Source organism: Cibotium barometz, chromosome 21 (assembly GCF_041138505.1).
Source record: "Cibotium barometz isolate CiBa-2024 chromosome 21, ASM4113850v1, whole genome shotgun sequence".
Taxonomy (NCBI): domain Eukaryota; kingdom Viridiplantae; phylum Streptophyta; class Polypodiopsida; order Cyatheales; family Cibotiaceae; genus Cibotium; species Cibotium barometz.
Genome location: NC_141066.1, coordinates 21,521,934 through 21,542,891, shown reverse-complemented (window position 1 = coordinate 21,542,891; position 20,958 = coordinate 21,521,934). Strand labels below are relative to the sequence as shown.

At 46.0% G+C, this 20,958-nt stretch overlaps 1 protein-coding gene across 1 annotated transcript in view; it reads left to right on the top strand.

Moving 5' to 3' along the window:
- The window catches only part of LOC147626953 (alpha-1,6-mannosyl-glycoprotein 2-beta-N-acetylglucosaminyltransferase), a 174,361-nt gene that overhangs the window by 120,108 nt on the left and 33,295 nt on the right, over nucleotides 1-20,958 (top strand). The window contains exon 13 of the mRNA XM_086815509.1: nucleotides 9,946-10,018. Coding sequence (XP_086671635.1) covers nucleotides 9,946-10,018 — 73 coding nt within the window. The remainder of the gene's footprint in view (nucleotides 1-9,945; nucleotides 10,019-20,958) is intronic.

The following is a 20,958-nucleotide window of genomic DNA, read 5'->3' as shown; positions in this document are numbered from 1 at the left end:
ACCCAAGTATGGACGGGCGGGCACCCAAGTGTGGACGCCCGATGACCGGCCAAGAGCCTATAAAAGGGTGGCCAAGGTTAGTCATTGAGATATATAGAGTCTCACGTGTTTGTGAGAGCTCTATGGTCTTGGAGCCTGGATCTAGTGCAGACGTGCACCTGCTTTACGCAGCCGAGGTCGGCAGCTATCTCGAGGCCCGCGAGGGCAGCTTCGTGGCGGTATGGGACGTCGCGAGGAGGAGATTGGTCGGTGCGTCAACCTAGTTAGCTCAGCTCGTGGCTCGGTGGGGACAGCCAAGTCTGTGGGCTTGCCCACGACTATCATGGTTGGGAGGTGAGTCAGGCCTGCATCCCCTTGTTTGTTTGTTTGTTTGTTTGTTTGCAGGATTCGAGTCTCGAACCAAGAACGATCACGAGGGGATCCGTGGGGATTTGACAGTGGTATCAGAGCATACCTCGTGAACGAGCAAGTCGGTAGGTAGAGAAGATGAGGTCGAAGAAAGGTATGTGTTAAAAAGCTTGCTGTTTTTTCTGTGCATACTGTGGTTTTCAGATTCAGTATGTGTTTTTCTTCATCAAAGAAACCCATGTTGACGGGGATGGTAGATGGTAGGGTCGTTTGCTTTGTAAAGAAGAGGAGAGACTCGTTTGTGCAGTCGCATGAACGTAGGGAGAGAAAACAGAAAAGGCATCTTCGTCGCTTTTGGTTGAACGTGAACGAGAGAGAGAGCGAGAGTAAGCGAGCCAGGCGCATGCTGCAGTGTTGATCGTGAAGAGCTACTGGTCGTAGGGAGCTGTGCGTGTAGGCAAAGGCGGCGGCTACAAGCGCCTAAGGCTTGAAGGCGCCTAAGGCTAGCCAAGCTAGGCGGCCAAGCAGCCAGGCCCACGTAGGCGCCTAGGCCAGGCGGGCTGCTGCCTAGGCCAAGCCCACGTAGGCGCCTAGGCTAGGCGGGCAGGTGCCCCCAGGCCAGGCCAGGCCGGCGCTCAAGCCAGGCAAGGCAGGCGCCCAGGCCCACGTAGGTTGGCGCAGGTAGCACCGGCCGACGGCTACACGTGTGACGCACACAGGCGCCGGTAGCATATCAGGCGCCGGCAACAGTTGGCGACGGCAGCAGGTTGGCGCCAGCAGACAGCAGCACACCGACTGCTAATCCAAGAGGAGGGAAAAAAAAAACAAGGAAAGTACACATTTTTTTGAGCTTTCGTTTTTTTTTTTGTTTAAATTTTTAAAAACTCCTCCTCTAAGGTTTCAAGGTGTTTTATTTTTTTTAAGAAACTAGAATATATATATCCATATATATATATATATATATATATATATATATATATATATATATAATTTAAAAAAAACACACAAAAGCAAAAGCCAAACTTAGCTTTTGGGGGCTTTTAGTTTTTGTAGAAACCTTTATAAACCCTCTTAACTGGGCTTCTTGCCACACATCTCTCAAGTTTTCAAGCTCTCAAGTTCACTCGCACTTTTGTTGTGCAAAGATCGAATTTTCTCTCCACGTACCCTCTTCACGATGTCGACCCAAGAATCAGAGTTGGAGCCCCTTGTGGAACGCGAAGGCTTGCCGGCTACTACGGAAGGTACCGATGCCGATCTTTTTGACGATTTTGTGTCAAAATCAGATTTCCAAGAGTTCAAAGTAGCTCTCGAAGCTTCTTCAACGGAACGTCAGGCAAAGCACAAATCGCAGCCCAAATGCAAGCTTTGCAGAACTCCATCGCTCTATTGACCACTACCCTCTCTAGTTTCTCGGGTATGGATACCTTGGCCTCTGCTTTAGGCCGCAACATTACTCCGGAACCGTTCGGGGGCGAGCAAAAGCAGCGCACCAAGGAGATCGTGGTGGACACTTGGCTACATAAGTGGCAAGTTCACTTTCAGTTTCATCCATATGATGACGGAAAGAAGATACAATTAGCAGGAGGTTTCCTGTCCGGCAAAGCTTTGCTTTGGTGGAAGGAACTCAACCCTAAGCCAGCGACTTGGGCACAATTCGAAGACGTCTTCAAGAAAGAATTCCTCAAGAAAGAGAATGATTATGATGTTGTTGCCCGGTTTTCAGCTTTGACCATGACCTCGCAGCACCTCACTTATGAGGTCTACCTCCAGAAGTTTCGTGACTTGCAGATAAAAGCTACAAAGATAGATCCCACTACTCTTTTGGGATTTTTCGTAGCTGGTTTACTAGACTCATACCGTTTACAGGTAAAAAATAACAAATGTAACACATTGGACGAGGCCATTCAGTAAGCTCGTATCTATGATGATACAATGGTCTCTTCCAAGTCGAAACCCGTTACCGAGCAGAGGAACAAGCATAAAAAAATATGGCTAACACGACTGAAGGCAAGTCTTCGGACCAACCTTCGAAGAATTCAAGTTCGACACCAGCAAAGAAGAAACGACTCCTTAGGGCTTTGAAGCTCAAGAAGGAAGGACGTTGTTTTATCTGCGAAGAAAAAGGACACATGTGTAACGAGTGCCCAAAGCAAAAGGGTACCAAGACAAACGCAGGACCCAAGCCAAAGGTAGCTAACCAGTTGTCTCTGACAGGTACGCCAATAACTGTACTTTCTCGCCCTAGTACTTGCATGATCTTCTCCGAGTTTATGGAGAAGTGAATGGCCATAAAATTCACATTCTTTTAGACCCTGGCAGTTCACACAACTTTGTTAACTACAAACTTGTGGAGAAATTGAGTCTTGATACGACACCCAGCGATCATACCTATGAGGTACGCCTACCTGCGGGAAGGCAAGTATGGGATCGAAAGGTGGAGATGCTTCCAATCCAGATTCAAGACTACAAAGATACTCTAGAATGCTATGTTATGCATCTAGAAAATGTAGACTTGTTATTAGGGATTGAGTGGTTTAAGACTCTTCAAGTCCAGATAGATTGGTCTAGTCATATTTTTTCTTTTCAGCATAAGGACACCCAGTATAGTATTTTAGGTGATTGTATTAATCCCTCTCAAGGACCTCTTGTAAATACAATTGATTTTGGAAATATAATGGATTCTTCTTTGTATACCGCTTTCCATTGTGTATTGATTCCACTTTCTTCCTTTCTCATCCCTTACATGGATGTAAATGAATTAAGTGTGTTTTAAAACAAAGAATTACAGAAGATACTTGATTCGTTTTAAGATGTATTTCCTAAGGAACTGCCATCGGGTTTACCACCTGAACGGGCAGTAGATCATCGTATTGACTTGATCCCTGGTACTCATTCTGTCAGTATTCCACCTTACAGGATGAGCCAAGCTGAGGAAGATGAGTTGGCTGAACAACTCGAAGATTATTTGAGGATGGGCCAAATCCGTCCAAGTAAATCACCTTGGGGTGCACCTGTGTTGCTTAGGAGAAAGAAGGACAATACCTGGAGAATGTGTATAGATTACAAGAGATTGAACAAGCTGACCATTAAGAACGGTTATCCTCTCCCTAGATCAGATGACCTGATTGACCGGTTAGCAGGAGCGAAATATTTCACGAAGATAGATTTACGTACTGGTTATCACCAGATACGTATTCATGAAAGGCATGTCGAAAGAACCGCCTTTCGGACTAGGTATGGCCATTACGAGTTTCTCGTATTACCTTTTGGGTTAACCAATGCTCGAGCCACTTTCCAGCAAAGGATGAATGATCTTTTTCGTGAACATTTGGGAAAATTTGTGGTGTTCCTGGATGATATTTTGATATATAGTCGTACTCTTGAGGATCATGTCAGACACCTCACGATTGTCTTATCTATTTTAGACAGAATCGACTATATGCTAAGTAAAGTAAATGTGAGTTCTTTATGACCGAAATTATTTACTTGGGACACAAGATCACTAGAGATGAATTGAGCATTGACTATGACCGAGTTCAGAAGCTTTTGGACTGGCCTATACCGCGAACAGTGAAACAACTTCGTTCATTTCTCGGTTTTGTTGTTTTTCTTCGGAAATCTGTGCGGGAGTACTCTCAGCTCACACTACGGATGACCGACTTATTGAAAGGTCGTGGACGTAAGTCAAATCAGCCTATCACTTGGAATAACGATTTGGATATGGCCTTCAGACTTTTGAAAGATAAAGTCAAGGAAGCACTTATCTTAGCATTACCCGATCCTAGTCGGCCTTATGTTCTTGAAACTGATGCCAGTGACTATGCTATTAGGGCTGCTCTATTTCAAGATGATAGACCGGTTGCTTTTGAAAGTAAAAAGCTAGACGACACTCAATCTCGTTGGCCAACCATTGAGAAGGAGCTTTATGCTGTGATTCATGCTCTCAAGGTTTGGAGACATTATTTATATGGCTCCAAGTTTGTGGTATTAACTGATCATCAGTCAATCAAGTATATGTGTGATGCGGATGATTTGAGAGGAAGGAAAGCTCGTTGGGCGGAGTTAATGCAAGATTTTGATTTTGAGATCCGTTATCGGAAAGGGTCCATGAATAGTGTTGCAGATGCGCTTAGTTGAATTAGAGAGGTGAATTCTTTGTCGTTTACCGAGATTTCTACTGACTTATTTCAGTCATTGAGAGAGCCTTGCAGAACTGATAGTTATTTTGGTCCATTTTGGCAGAAGATCCAGGACGGGAGCTCATTGATTGACCAAGACTCAATGACTGAGCAGTCTACCATTCAGGCTGCAGGAGGCCAGTGGATGATTCGGAATGGTTTACTATTCCGTAATGACAAAATTTGTGTACCACAGATCCCGGACATTAGGTCCAAGATTCTTAAGGAGTGTCACGACGCCTCTTTTGCTAGACACCCTGGGGTACACAGGACACTATCGTTAGTGAAACACACTTTTTATTGGCCAAAGATGACAGGGTATGTAGAAGATTATGTTCTCAAGTGTCAAATTTGTCACGCAAATAAAGCTGAACGCTTTAGACAGACTGGATTGTCCTTTGCAAATCCCAAGTAATAAATGGGAAAGTATTTCCATGGATTTTATTACCGGATTGCCAAGAACACATCAAGGCCACGATTCTATTTGGGTTGTGGTAGATCGCTTGACAAAAATGGCTAGATTTTTACCGACCCGGAAGACTATTATAGCTACACAATTAGCACGGCAGTTTATCGAGCAATTGTTTAGACTGTACGGGTTACCGCAGGACATAGTCAGTGATAGGGACTCTAAGTTTACGAGTGATTTTTGGAAACTTGTTCTTGCGAAGTTGGAAACAACTTTGAATTTGAGTTCCTCTGATCATCCTCAATCTGATGGCCAGACTGAAAGAGTGAATCAGATTTTGGAGGATATGCTTCGAGCATATGTATCCAAAAGACTGAGTTCATGGGAGGATTATCTTCCTATGTTAGAATTTGCATATAACAGTACTAAGCATACGAGTATAGGTTTTAGTCCTTTCATGCTTATGTATGGTTTTCAACCTAGATCACGTGTTACAGTAGGATTCTCAGGACTTCAGCATGATGCAGCACGTAATTTTTTGCAAGATATGCAGGAAATGTTACAAGTTGCGAAGGAATCTGTTAGAAGTGCTCAACACCGAGACATGTTTTATTCTAATAGACATCATTGACCCAGAGAGTTCTCTGAAGGAACGATGGTGTATTTGCGAGTTCCGAAAGATTCCAAGACTTTACGGACAGGTAGATCTCCAAAATTATCCCCTAGATACTGTGGACCATTTCGTGTTACACGACGGATTGATTCAGTTGCATATGAGTTGGATTTGCCTTCTCATGTGAAAGTTCATCCTGTATTTCATGTCAGTAGACTTAAGGAAGTACTGGATGGAGCAGATCAGTTAGTTACTCCTCAAGAAATTATAGATGTCGAGGACATGACATTTGTTTCGCACGAACCTGAAAAGATTCTGGGATTTCGTGAAAGAAGATTGCGTAATACTCTTATCACGGAATACAAGATCAAGTGGAAGGATCGTGTTGAGGAGGACGCTACATGGGAGACATTGACTACTCTTCAGAGAGATTACCCTGGCTTTTTAGGAGTGAGCTCTTAGAGGAAGGGGAGTATGTCATGTGCACAGTGTGTATCTACCGTGTGCTACACGCACGCAAGACTAGTTTCAAGGCTTGGGGAAGCTTGGAACTAGGCAGGCTGATTGACGAGCTGAGTTAGGGATAGACTAATGGGCGGGCACCCAAGTATGGACGGGCGGGCGCCCAAGTGTGGACGCCTGATGACCGGCCAAGAGCCTATAAAAGGGTGGCCAAGGTTAGTTATTGAGATATAGAGTCTCGCGAGTTTGTGAGAGCTCTATGGTCTTGGAGCCTAGATCTAGTGCAGACGTGCACCTGCTTTACGCAGCCAAGGCCGGCTGCTATCTCGAGGCCCGCGAGGGCAGCTTCGTGGCGGTATGGGACGTCGCGAGGAGGAGATTGGTCGGTACGTCAACCTAGTTAGCTCAGCTCGTGGCTCGGTGGGGACAGCCAAGTCTGTGGGCTTGTCCACGGCTGTCATGGTTGGGAGGTGAGTCAGGCCTGCACCCCCTTGTTTGTTTGTTTGTTTGTTTGCAAGATTCGAGTCTCGAACCAAGAACGATCACGAGGGGATCCGTGGGGATTTGACACCCACCCGACATCCAAGATAGCGAACTGGAGTGCCCCTCATGATCTAGTGGAAAGCCTCAACAACTGGGTGCCACGTCGGGGTGGGTGCAAATTCTACCCAAAAACCACACGACTTGTGCCAGTTGATCCGTGCTCTTGATGCGCGACGAAAGATCTCGATCTCCTCAGCGAATCTCTGGAGATTCCCCACATCTCGTGATAGGTAAGCTGCTATGCCATCTCCAAACTCAAAGTCCAGCAGCTCCTCCTAAGTACGGAGGGGGAGGCGCAATCCCTGGAGCCCCGTCTCCTGAGCTGAGAGACTTCCTCATTGCCTCGGCAACGAATTAGAAAAGATAGGGTGCCAGAGGATAGCCTTGTCGGACCGAGGGGAAAAGGGGGAATCTGTCGCGACGGGCTCCTCAAATGAGAACTTGACTGTGAGAAGCTAAGTAAACTCATGAAACACCGCGGATCCACTCCACGGGGAACCCCATCTGGCACATCGTGCCCTCCAAGAAACTCCAATCCACCCTATCATAAGCTTTCTCAAAGTCTAGGAGTAGTGCTATGAGGTCGTGCTACCGCATCTTGGCGGAAGCAGTCGCCTCCCAGAAGGTGAAGATGATGTCCAAAATACTTCGATCCTGAACAAAACCTATGTGAGTGTCATGGATTTAAGTCAAGGAGGAAAGGCTGAAGTCTCCGGCTGGTGGCCTTGGCCAAGATCTTGTAGGCGGTCCCAAGAAGGGCAATGGGTCTCCACTGCCGGATCTCCAAACTGTCACCACCCTCCTTAGGAATCAAGTGTATCAAACCCTCTGAAAGCCTCTCTGGCATGGCACTTGTGGTCATAATCTCATTGAAGGCAACTCAAAGGCCACCTTCCATGAGGTCCCAGTGGCGAAGCAAGAAAGAAATTGGAAGCCCGTCTACCCCGGGCATTTTCCCCTAGGAAGAGAAGTCAATGCCTCGCAACTCGCCCCTGTTCTTTTGAGCATTCAAAAGAAGCTTTTGTACTAGAGTTCTACGAGGCTCTCCCTAGCTAGTAGAGTGGTGGTGCCGAATCAGGTCCTCCTTGCCATGATGTGATACATTACTTCTTGTTGGGCCTTCTCTAGAGCATGTATTGGCTAGGTATACCGTATAGCGGTTGATCCGGTACTTCTTATGGGCCGCCAGTGAGACAGGAGGCTACCAAGGCCAAGGTGGCATTGAGAGAGATCATTCAGCCACAATGTAGAGGGAGGCTAGGCATCATTGACCCTGCTATTCAAAGCTGCGGCCTGTTGGGCAAGTTGATTGTTAGAGGACTCCTTCTCGGTGGTGAGCCTTGGAAGGACTTCCTCTTGGCCCAAATTGCAGCCCGCATCTCGAGTCTAGGGGGGCCTTGGCCGTAGAGTACCAGATGGATCTTCACAGAGATGCGGGCCCGCGGATTTAGCAGTGCTTTTGAGGACAGATTTGCAGCAAGTTTACTGATCACCTTAGGCTGGGTGCTAGGTAGATAGCTCCGATAGCCTCAGAGGAGCGTCTTCGGCAACCATTGGTCTGGAACCCCCTGATCCGTTTACCCAGTGGCCATTTGTTGGAGGCCCGATCTCATGTATCATGGGGAACGTTGAGCATAGGACCTACTAGGTCCCTTGGAGATTTGCTTGCACACAGGCAGAGGTTCAGGAGAGAGGCCTGACAGGGATCCGGGGTAGAGATAGGCTCACCGTTGACATTGACTCTCAGGAATGGTTGACTCCTATCCCAAACCCAATCCCCCCACTGTGGCTAGGCATGTTAACCAGGCATGATATTCGTTTGGCAGTCCACGGAGTAGATGAGGGCAGTGGTTTGCTCACTTTTTCTATTGGTCCCCATGGCAGATTAGAGAGATCCGTGCCCCCCTTGGAGGATTTCAATGGCTGCACCTTACAAAGGGTGAGGGTGATTGGATTTCAGGCATGGGAGTGGCACATAGACCCCCTGCTGGCCAAGGTGGCCAGGGAGAGATTCTGGTGGCTCTGGATATGGGGGAGCTGACCTCTCACGCGCCTCTAGTGGGACCGAGGAGAGTGGACTTGGCATGATGCTGATCAGGAGGAGACCTTGGATGTCCTGTTTTTTGCATATACAACGTGGCTAGGCCACAGGATTTAGATGCCAGAGATTGATGGAACCTCGGCAACAGAAGTACATTGGCAGTCACAAGGCGTCTCCTAGCATTTCCTCTCAGATTTTTGGAAGAGGCTTTGGGACAATTTTCGGCCCCGAAAGATCACCCTCCCAATGGCACACAAGAGCTTGGCGGTTGGTACGTGGTTGGCCATTGGAGGTTGACCAGTAGCTTGCACGAGATGCGGTCACCCTCAAGAGTCTCAGCGACATTTTCTTTGGGATTGCCCAAAGGCTCAACAGGTTTGACAGCAGGTTCTCCGCATCTTCATGATAGATAAGGGCTTGACCTGGATCATTACATGCACCACCGTCGCTTGTACCAAAGAGGTTGAGGTTGTCAGGGCTTATGAGGAGGATGGTGGGGGGCTAGCCCTTCTTGTTTCTCAATTCGGCATTTCGGCAGTACCAGTCACAACCCCATCTACTGACCACTGGAGACCGGGCTCATGTCAGAGATGGGCACTCCGCCTCCGGAGTCCATCAAGAGCATTTTGCTCGACATCATCCATACCCTCCACGGTCAGTGGGGGAAGTTGCAGGGTGGCTCTAACCGCATGCGGAAGCAGCGGGAAGCATTCTTGAGGCTCTGGTGGTGTGGCCCTTTTCTCACCGATAGAGGAGGTGATCCCACTTGGCAACATAGACCACCTATGTGGTTATTTCACCCACCCCCCCCCCCCCCCCCTCATAGAGCAGCAAGCCAGATAGTCTTCCCCTCATAGAGCAGCAAGCCAGAGGGGAAGTGCATCTTTCTCCACCTTTTGATTATTTGATCCTTGCTCTGTACATAAGGCGAGGCCCTTTGTGGTTGTATTTGGCCCATCGTGGCTGTTTTTCATTAACTAATAGAAAGATCTATTTCTCGGGGAAAAACAATTGGGGACCTAGCGTGCTTAGATGGAGACTCATGGAGAATGTTTAGTGTCTTGTAGCAGAGAGTTCGCTCTCAGTTGTCATCAACAATTCGTAAATTATATTCTCATAGACTTGTAAGATGGTGCATTGTTTTCAGGTTGGCTGACTTTCTGACTTTGGGTTGCCACCTGCTATACTAAGTGTTTCTGTTCATGTGTGAAAGAAATTATGAAGTTGGAAAAATGCTTGATTGTTTTTTAGTTTTGTAGTTTAGTTTTTTTAGTTTTTGTATATACCCACTGAATTCACCTTTTTCAGTTTTTGTATATACCCACTGAATTTACCTGTTTTGTAACAGTGAATGGGTTTTGGGTAGCCGTGAGGATTTGGTGAAAGACATTACTTCAGAGTTGCAACAGGACAACAATGAGGTATGCTTGTGTGAGCACAGAACACGTGTGCTGAGGAAACTGAAATGATGACTTACTTGAGTATGACTTACTTTAGTATGAACTCCTGAAAACACAACTTTAATCATATGCATATCACATCATCCTCATGATCCAACCCATGTGGCCTCATCTAGACTGATGTCTCTAACATCATATTACCATGGATATCTACAATATGATCTCATACTCTAACCACATCCTCCAAGAACACACATTCTGACACCTTCCTTTTCCAACAGAACAACCCACATAAACTCATCCCACTATAGCAACCTTTACCACAGGATGTATAATGCATCATTGAAAATGTTGAACATCATGCAAGAGTCCCAAGAAGTGTCCTTCAAAGTTCAGCTTTATGTCTCAAGTCTCCCCCGTAAGCTCAAGTTCATATCTTTGACGCCCATCATATTTCTGAATTTCTCAAATGTCTCTCTTCCTGAAGATTTTGTGAACAAATCTGCAACCTGATCTTCAGTTCTCACAAACCTCAAGTCAACTTGCCTTGATAGTACCTTTTCCTTCACAGAATGATAATCCACCTCAATAATATGTTTGGTTCTAGCATGGAATACATGATCATTGCCTAAGATGATTGAGCTCATCTTATCACAGTAGATCACAATTGGTTTTGGTACTTGTACACCCACGTGTTGAAGAATTTGTCCACCCAGCTTGCTTCACATGGTGCGTGAGTTGCTGGCCGATACTCAGCTTCTGTGCTACTGAGGGCTACAGTTGGTTCTTTCTTCAATGTCCAATGAATAACATGCTCCTCTTGTACTGCTTCTAGTCACTGGTTCTCTGCTCAATCTGCATCAGAGTATGCATGTGGATTAAACTCATCTTTGATAATATACAAAAGACCATGATTCGGTGTTGTTTTGACATATCTTAGGATTCTTCTAATTACATCATAATGGGGATTTTTTGGACTTTGACTGAACCGGCTTACAACAATAATACTGTGTGCTAGGTTGGGTCTTGTGATAGGGAGATATATAAGCTTTCCCACAACTTGTCTGTACAATAAAACATCATTAAACAAGGCACCTTTGTCTGGAACTAGCTTCACATTCACTTCCATAGGAGTTGAGTTGAGTTTGCAGGCAGTCATTCCGAACTGTTTCACTGTTATGTTGTCTTTGACTCAACCATATACCTTCATGAGATTTTATGACCTTAATGGCAAGGAATAATTTTAGTTCTCCAAGATCCTTGATTTCAAACAAAGCTGCTAGCTGTCTTCTAACCATCTATACCTTTACATGATCACTTGGAGTTGTTTAACATGTATGACCAGTACCACAATGCATTCTTTGTATGAGTCTGCTTTACTGTTTCTGAAACCAATCTGCAGTAGGTATGTTGAGATCCTTTCAAACCAAGGTGTAGGAGCTTGTTTCGAGCTGTGCAGAGCTGCACACATTATCAAGATATTTGGCATGCACCTAACCCTATGGTTTGACCACTGGTCAATGTAACGGGAAGTCGCGTGTATTGGAATCATATAAATGTGAACAAGATTCTGAGCACTTAACACTTGAGCATTATTTCCACAAAGCTGAAAATGACAGTACACCGCATAAAGGGGCCGATGATAGGCTGACCCCCCCCCTTTAGGTTATATTACCAAAAGAGTCTGCAAGTACAAGTTTACGGGTGCCTGGGGATTCACCACCAGCCTGCACCTGATTCTACCAAATACATCATGTATGAATACATCTCAAACAAGAGAATCTGTAGGTACATCCGCCCTACACACAGGTACATCCGCCCTGCATAAGCCTCTTCACAGGGTACATCCGCCCTGCACAAGAGTATCACAATCCTCACAGGTACTCCGCCCTGCACAGGATGTAAATGGATCTTTAGGTCCTGTTTCCACGCGAGAAACTGATCCAGAAACCTGTGTTCTCCGCGAGCAAGTGTCTCCAATGCTTGCCCTAAGTACCTGTTACACCAGGAATCCTTGAGACACATCCATGCTCACATATTCCATTGCTGTCCGGCCTGTTTTATGCAATAACCAGTCCAAAACAGCAGCTTTCCATCGCGAGAAATCCACCTGTAAAGGGTCCTACAGCCCTGTGGAGGTCCCTAGAGCTGTCCTGTATTGTCCAAGTTGACTTTGGACACCTGTAACCAGCCCAAAACTCACAATAACCAGAAAATACAGGTCTGAAATTAACCAACCAGCCCTTTAGAAGAGTGTGGGGATCATTATCCAAGCTTGTGTGAGTCCGGGAAGCAAGCAACCAGCCCTGTAGCAACTCCCAAAGCTTCAATCAGCTCTCCAATGTGTTGAATCATGAATAAAACAGCCCAAATGGTCTCTTGAAGGAGGCGCCTTTCTCCAGTGCCACCTATGGGGCTTGGTGGGTTCACATACAGGCTGACAAGTGTCCCCATAAGGTGTCCAGGTAGGTGTCCAGCCCATAGTGCTCCATTTGTCCTGTTTGTATAAGTTTAGGTCCAACCAAATGGGAAATGGCCATAAGCTGTCCGGACTTCATTAATTTTGGTCCAACCAAATGCGAACACATTATAAGTTGTCCGGCCACTTATTAATGAGTGTGGACCTGCAAACCAATAAACTTTAGTAGTAAATGAAATAAGCTGTAAATTGAGTGTGGACGCACTTACCACCTGCAAAACCCATAAGCCCACAATTTTAGGCCCAAGCAGGAGTGCACACACGTGTCCACAAGGTGCCCGGGCGTCCCCGGTCCCTCGGACTTCACAAGCCAAAATAACAAGCATTGTCCAGGCAGCAAGACAATGTCACGCAAAGTAAAATAAAGTTATGGCATGCATCATTTATGCATTGTGCACATGTAAACTTGGAGAACCACCTATCATCATTCTTGTACTTGAAAATATTCCGCCTGCCATCATAACACACCATGTGTGCATGGCCGGAATCCACACGGGCACCGCCCGAAAGTCCACAAATGTCCTGCCATGTCCTTGGACTCATATGCATCCACTCATATGATCCATACACATGCCCAGGTATAATACATACATGCATCCGCATGTTTCTAGGCCTGACACGCATCCGCATGTCCCTAGAATATAGGGATTTGTGACATCCCCCCGGCTTCTAATCAGTTGACCGCAACTTCTCCAGATAGGCCTTCAAAAGATCTGGGTAATCCTCGAAGTAGGCCTCATCCATCCATTTCGCATCCAAAGCTGAATAATTCTTGAACTTCACAAGGTACCTACGAACAAGTTTGCCTCCCGCAAGCTTTCGTTCCTTGTGAAAAACAATCTGTTCAGGTTGAAGAATCTCTTCCAGCTCATCCACCTCGGGTGGGTCTTCCAAAACCGGCTCAAACGGTGTCGGTCCCACATAAGGCCTCAATAGGCTCACATGAAAAGCATTATGCATGTTCCAATGATCTGGGAGTACAAGCCGAAATGCAACATCATTGATCTTCTCCAAGATCTGAAAAGGTCCATAGTACCTGTTGGAAAGTTTAGGATACTTTCCCTCTTTTCCTGGCCTCTTCCGAAGGCGTGCCTTTTCAAATTTCAGCAAGACCCAATCACCTTGTTTGAATTGTACATCCCTTCTATGCTTATCAGCTGCCTTTTTATTCTTGGTTTGAGACCTCTCTATGGCTGTCCGTACCTGTGCAAATGCAATATCCAAGTCTCTGACATACTCATCTGCTGCAAAAATCTCATCCTTTGTACGAAGGATGGGTGGTAGTACCACCTTGCCATAGATAATCTCAAAGGGCGCCTTGCCCGTAGAAGTATGTACCGTATTGTTGTAGGCAAACTCCACAAGTGGCAAATACTTCTCCCAATCCGATTTGCGGTCGGATACATAAGATTTCAGCAAGTCGAGGACGGCTGAATTTGCTATTTCACTTTGCCCATCTGTCTGTGGATGGTAAGCTGATGAGAAGTTCAGCTTTGTACCCATATTGTCAAACAATGCGCGCCAAAATAAACTTGTGGTTCTAGGATCTCTATCCCCCACAATAGATTTAGGCATGCCATGGTGTTTGAATATTTGTGCCAAAAACATCCTAGCCATATGATCTGGCTTTATGGTCTTGCGCACGGGAATGAAATGTGCCTGCTTGCTAAACCTGTCAATAATGGTCCAAATAGCATCATTTTCCTGTGGCGTCCTTGGCAAATCCATAATGAAATCCATAGCAATGCTTTCCCATGGTTCATTTGGTATAGGCAAAGGTTGAAGCAATCCAGGTGCTTTATGTCTGTCAAATTTGACCTTTTGACATACCATACATTCACGTACATATGCTTCAATATCCTTGCGAATATGTGGCCAAAAGAAATACGTCTCCAAAGCTTGTGCTGTGGCCAAAATGCCTCTATGACCTGCATATGGAGGAGCATGGCACTCATCCATAACCTTATGGCGAAGGTTCTTTACCACACACATACGATTTTGCATCATGAGATATCCATCTCTTATGACATAAGATGGGACAGCAATACCCTCTTGCAAATCAGCCCATACATGTGCAAAATCCTCATCCAGATGATAAGTATTACGCATATCCGATAAGTCCTCATGGTATGCAACTGTAATAGCATGAACCTGTGGTCGTCTAGATAAGGCATCCGCCACCACATTCTTTTTCCCTGGAGTGTGTAAAATCTGAAAATGAAACATTGAGAGGAAATTTGCCCATCTCATATGCTTCTCTGAGAGCTTACTTTGAGACAAAAAGTATCTCAAACTTTGATGATCAGTTTTGACCATAAAATCAGCCCCTAAAAGATAGTGTTTCCAAATAGTAAGGGCATGAATTACAGCCAACAACTCCTTCTCATAAACCTGTAAGTGAAGCTCTGCATGTTGCAAGCGTCTGCTCTCATAGGCAATGGCATGTCCTTCTTGGTTCAAAACAGCCCCTATGCAGTCCCCACTTGCATCACATTCCACAACAAAAGGTTTGTGCAAATCCGGAATAATGAGTACCGGTCCCGAGATGATTGCACTCTTCAACTTTTGAAAGGCATCTCTCTCTTCTTGTGTCCATTTAAAGATTGCTTTCTTCTTCGTTAAGTCATGTAACGGAGCGGCAATGAAAGCAAAATGCTTGACGAACCTCCTGTAGTAAGCACATAAACCAAGGAAGCTCCTCACTTCATGGACTGATTTCAGCTCTGGCCATTCTTGCATGGTTTGTATTTTTGCGGGATCCATACGCACACCATCCTTTGATACAATGTGACCAAGATAGTGAATTTCTGGGAGGAAGAATTCACTCTTTTTTGCTTTTATGTAGAGCTGATTTTCCTTAAGCTCTTTAAACACAATAGCCAGGTGCTCACGATGTTGGGCTTCATTCTTTGAGAATACAATAATGTCATCAAAGAATATACCTGTGAACTTTCTATGCTTTCTGAACACCCTGTCCATCATCCTGTTGAAGGTAGCGGGTGCATTTGTAAGGCCAAAAGGCACCACCAAAAACTCATAAAGACCAAAGGCTGTCCTGAATGCAGTCTTGTGTACATCTTGAGGTGCCACTCTCACTTGATGATACCCACTCTTGAGGTCTATTCGGCTGAAACATGCCGAACCTTCAAGCTTGTCCAAGATGTCATCAATACGCGGAATCGGAAACCGATTCTTGATGGTTATCTTATTAAGGGCACGGTAATCAACACACATCCTGTAAGTACCATCCTTCTTTTGAACAAGAAGTACCGGCGAGCAATATGGCGAGGAACTAGGCCGAATCAAACCCTTTTCCAAAAGTTCATTCACCTGTGCCATAATCTCTTCTTGTTGACTAGCACTCACCCTGTATGGTGGCTTATTAGGTGGAGAGCTACCGGGAATTAGATCTATGCAATGATCTTCCGGCCTCTCTGGTGGCAACCTTGCTGATAAAGCATTTGCAAAACAATCTTTGAACTCATTCAAAAAGTTAAGCTTGTCTTGATCTAATGTACTAACATCAACACTAGAATGTTCAATGGTATCACGTACAAAAACCAAGTAAGAACAAGCTGATTTCTTTATTGCCTTATTAATTTGTACATGGCTTACAAGAGGTATGGTACTTCCAGTAGTACTAGCATCTATAGAGTGCTCACGGCCTCTATGTACAAAGCTGATTTTCTTCTCTTTGTAAGCCTTAACAGGCTCTAAACGGTGATGCCAGGGCATCCCCAACAAAACATCACAACCTGTAAGAGGAGCCACTAAAAAGCTCTCATAGTCGAGGTAGTCCTGTATATGTACACGGAGCTTACCAATGACCGGAGTTACATCAACCTGTTTGCCCTCAAAGGCGGCATCTGCATTCATTTGCATTCCCATGTCTTCCACATTGAGACCTATGGCGGCAGCCATCTGTACGGATATAAAGTTATCTGTGGAAGCATCATCAAAAAGAAACAAAGCGGGCTGATCCTTCAATTTGCCCCAAGCCTTGCATATGACTCTACTCTTGGGCTCATGCCCTGTATTACCCTGCACATCGGGTACAACATTCACAAGAGGCTTTTGCACATTAGGCTCAGCATTCTTAGGATTCTGTGGGCATTTAGGATATATATGATCTTTACTGCCACACTTAAAGCATTTTCCAGTCTTCCTGTACTCTTCCAATTGCTGTTTTGAGAGCCCAAAATTGTGGCGTTTACCCCCCGGCTTCTTTTCGGAGTCATCCTTTGCATCTCGGCCATCTTTGGGAGCATTCTTAGGTGGCTGTCCACCCTTTTTCTGGTCATAACCAGCCCTGAATTTGCTCTTGTTTTGACCTGCAAATGGCTTATTTGTGGGTGCTTTTATGTGCAAGTTCTCCGCAATCATGGCTGAGTGTATAAGCTCTTGTATGGTCTTATTTGGGTACACTCCCAAGCTTTGTTGGATGATGTGATGGAGCCCCGATTCAAACTTTCTCTTCTTCTCGTCCTCTCCAATCTTCATGAAGGGAGTAACCTTGAGAAGGACTTTCCAAAACTTTGCTATGTATGAAGCAACGGACTCTCCCTCATCTTGGGACAGCCAATCCCACTCCTTGCGTACATCCTTTGCAAAGTTTGGTGGTAAGAATTGATCATAAAACTGAATTTTGAAAGAAGACCAAGTTGGGGCAGCACTTCCATCAAGTATTTTTGCAAGCCACCAATCACTTGCCGTATCCTTGAGATGCATTCCCACATGCCTGAGCATAGACTTTTCCGAAAAGTCTTCATTGCAAAAAGCTATCTCAAACTGTCTAATGAAAGCAAGTGCTTTGGTAGAGTCCATCCGTCCCTGAAAGTTTTCAAACTTTACATCCTTGTCACCAGACTTGAACTCTCGAGGCTTCTTCCTTCTATATGCATCCCTATGTACATCCTGTTCATCTACATGATGATGATGCCGCGATGAAGATTCACGATCCCTCTTCATTCTCTCTTGAGCTACACTCTCCAAATGAGTGGAAAGCTCAACACGAGAACGGACATGTCTTCTTGGAGCAAAGCGGGAATGAGTAGAGGATCCCTCATCCTTACTCTTCTCTTGACCTGCATCAAGCCTAGCACCAGGGACTCTTGTCGTTTCAGCATTTGGCACTTGCTGTGCTCTTTCTGCTTGTTGTGCATCATGTGCATCACCATGGGCAGCCATGAGGGGTGGCTTCTTGAAAGCCAAACTACCATCTGATTCAGTGTATACATCACCCTTAACCATTAGGTATGCAAGTGCAAGCTCTCGGGGTTTCTCAACATCCATTTCCTTTGCAATTGCTTCAAAAGTGACTTCATGGACCGAAGCCTTTGCCTTCGCAGCCAACACCCTTTGTACATCCGGGTCATTTTTCAATGACCTAAGCTCTTCGTATAGCGTCGCACTTGACGCCTCAAAGATTCCAAATCAGAATGCATAGTGTCATGAGTACCTGCATCTCCATAGACATCATTGCCTGCAGCATCTCTTGCATCCTTTGTACCATGAAATTCACGGTCCTGTGTGTTCTCCACACTGTCAGAAATGTGGCTGTCCATGACACTCAAATCAGGTCACCACTTATAATTCCAAGCCTCAGACCGTTTTCCAATGAGGGGAAAAAAACTGAGCTCTGATACCAATGTAACGGGAGGCGGTCGCGTGTATTGGAATCATATAAATGTGAACAAGATTCTGAGCACTTAACACTTGAGCATTACAACCACAAAGCTGAAAATGACAGTACACCGCATAAAGGGGCCGATGATAGGCTGACCCCCCCCTTTAGGTTATATTACCAAAAGAGTCTGCAAGTACAAGTTTACGGGTGCCTGGGGATTCACCACCAGCCTGCACCTGATTCTACCAAATACATCATGTATGAATACATCTCAAACAAGAGAATCTGTAGGTACATCCGCCCTACACACAGGTACATCCGCCCTGCATAAGCCTCTTCACAGGGTACATCCGCCCTGCACAAGAGTATCACAATCCTCACAGGTACTCCGCCCTGCACAGGATGTAAATGGATCTTTAGGTCCTGTTTCCACGCGAGAAACTGATCCAGAAACCTGTGTTCTCCGCGAGCAAGTGTCTCCAATGCTTGCCCTAAGTACCTGTTACACCAGGAATCCTTGAGACACATCCATGCTCACATATTCCATTGCTGTCCGGCCTGTTTTATGCAATAACCAGTCCAAAACAGCAGCTTTCCATCGCGAGAAATCCACCTGTAAAGGGTCCTACAGCCCTGTGGAGGTCCCTAGAGCTGTCCTGTATTGTCCAAGTTGACTTTGGACACCTGTAACCAGCCCAAAACTCACAATAACCAGAAAATACAGGTCTGAAATTAACCAACCAGCCCTTTAGAAGAGTGTGGGGATCATTATCCAAGCTTGTGTGAGTCCGGGAAGCAAGCAACCAGCCCTGTAGCAACTCCCAAAGCTTCAATCAGCTCTCCAATGTGTTGAATCATGAATAAAACAGCCCAAATGGTCTCTTGAAGGAGGCGCCTTTCTCCAGTGCCACCTATGGGGCTTGGTGGGTTCACATACAGGCTGACAAGTGTCCCCATAAGGTGTCCAGGTAGGTGTCCAGCCCATAGTGCTCCATTTGTCCTGTTTGTATAAGTTTAGGTCCAACCAAATGGGAAATGGCCATAAGCTGTCCGGACTTCATTAATTTTGGTCCAACCAAATGCGAACACATTATAAGTTGTCCGGCCACTTATTAATGAGTGTGGACCTGCAAACCAATAAACTTTAGTAGTAAATGAAATAAGCTGTAAATTGAGTGTGGACGCACTTACCACCTGCAAAACCCATAAGCCCACAATTTTAGGCCCAAGCAGGAGTGCACACACGTGTCCACAAGGTGCCCGGGCGTCCCCGGTCCCTCGGACTTCACAAGCCAAAATAACAAGCATTGTCCAGGCAGCAAGACAATGTCACGCAAAGTAAAATAAAGTTATGGCATGCATCATTTATGCATTGTGCACATGTAAACTTGGAGAACCACCTATCATCATTCTTGTACTTGAAAATATTCCGCCTGCCATCATAACACACCATGTGTGCATGGCCGGAATCCACACGGGCACCGCCCGAAAGTCCACAAATGTCCTGCCATGTCCTTGGACTCATATGCATCCACTCATATGATCCATACACATGCCCAGGTATAATACATACATGCATCCGCATGTTTCTAGGCCTGACACGCATCCGCATGTCCCTAGAATATAGGGATTTGTGACAGTCAAACGGACCACAACGTCCCAGATCAGAGGCTGTTGGAGACGCTCCTCGGATGCAACAGGAGTGGGCTGCTAAAGGTCTGGCCTGAGATGATCCCAAGCATGCAAGAGACTGGCTGCAAATCTGTCCTCAAATGTGGGGCTAAATCCACGAGCCCGCATCTCCATGAAGATCTATCATGTACTTTGGGGCCAAGGGCCTCCAAAGGGAAAGTCCTTCGAGGGCTCGCCGCCCGGAAGAAGGCCATGACCTATCGACTTGCCCAAAAGGGCCCGGCTTTGCATGGAGGGGTCGATGATGCCCAGCCCCACCCCCTGCTTGGCAGCTGAATGATCACTCTCTAGGCCACCTTGGTCTGGGCAGGCCTCCCGTTGCTAACAGCCCACAAAAAGCTGTGGGGATCAATTGTTAAACCTAACCAATGCAAGCCGGGGAGAAGGCCTAGTAGGAGGTGGATGTCAAATCCCCATAGGATCTCCTCGTAGAATGCTCTTTGTACAAGACCCGAAACCTACAAACAAACCAAACAAACATGAAGGGGGTGCGGCCCTGACTCACCTCCCAACCTTGACAGCCGTGGGCAAGCCCACAAGTCTTGCTTGTCCCCACCGAGCCACGAGCTGAGCTAACAAGATGGACGTACCGACCAATCTCTACCTCGTGACATCCCATACCGCCACGAAGCTACCCTCGCGGGCCTCGAGACTGCTGTCGGGCCTCGGCTGCATAAAGCAGGCGCACGACTGCACTAGATCCAGGCTCTTGACCATAGAGCTCTCACAAAGACACGCGAGACTCTATGAACTAATGACTAACCTTGGCCACCCTTTTATAGGCTCTTGGCCGATCATCGGGCGTCCACACTTGGGTGCCCGTCCGTCCATACTTGGGTGCCCGCCCTTTAGTCTATCCCTAACTCAGCTCGCCAATCAGCTTGCCTAGCTCCAAGCTTCCCCAAACCTCGAAGCTAGTCTTGTGTGCGTGTAGCACACGGCAGATACACATTGTGCACATGACATACTCCCCTTCCTCTAAGAGCTCACTCTTGAGCTCACTAAAAAGCCATGGTAATGCCTCTGAAGAGTAGTCAATGTCTCCCATGTAGCGTCCTCCTCAACACGATCCTTTCACTTAATATTGTATTCCATGATAAGCGTATTACGCAATCTTCTTTCACGAAATCCAAGAATCTTTTCAGATTCGTGCGGAACAAATGT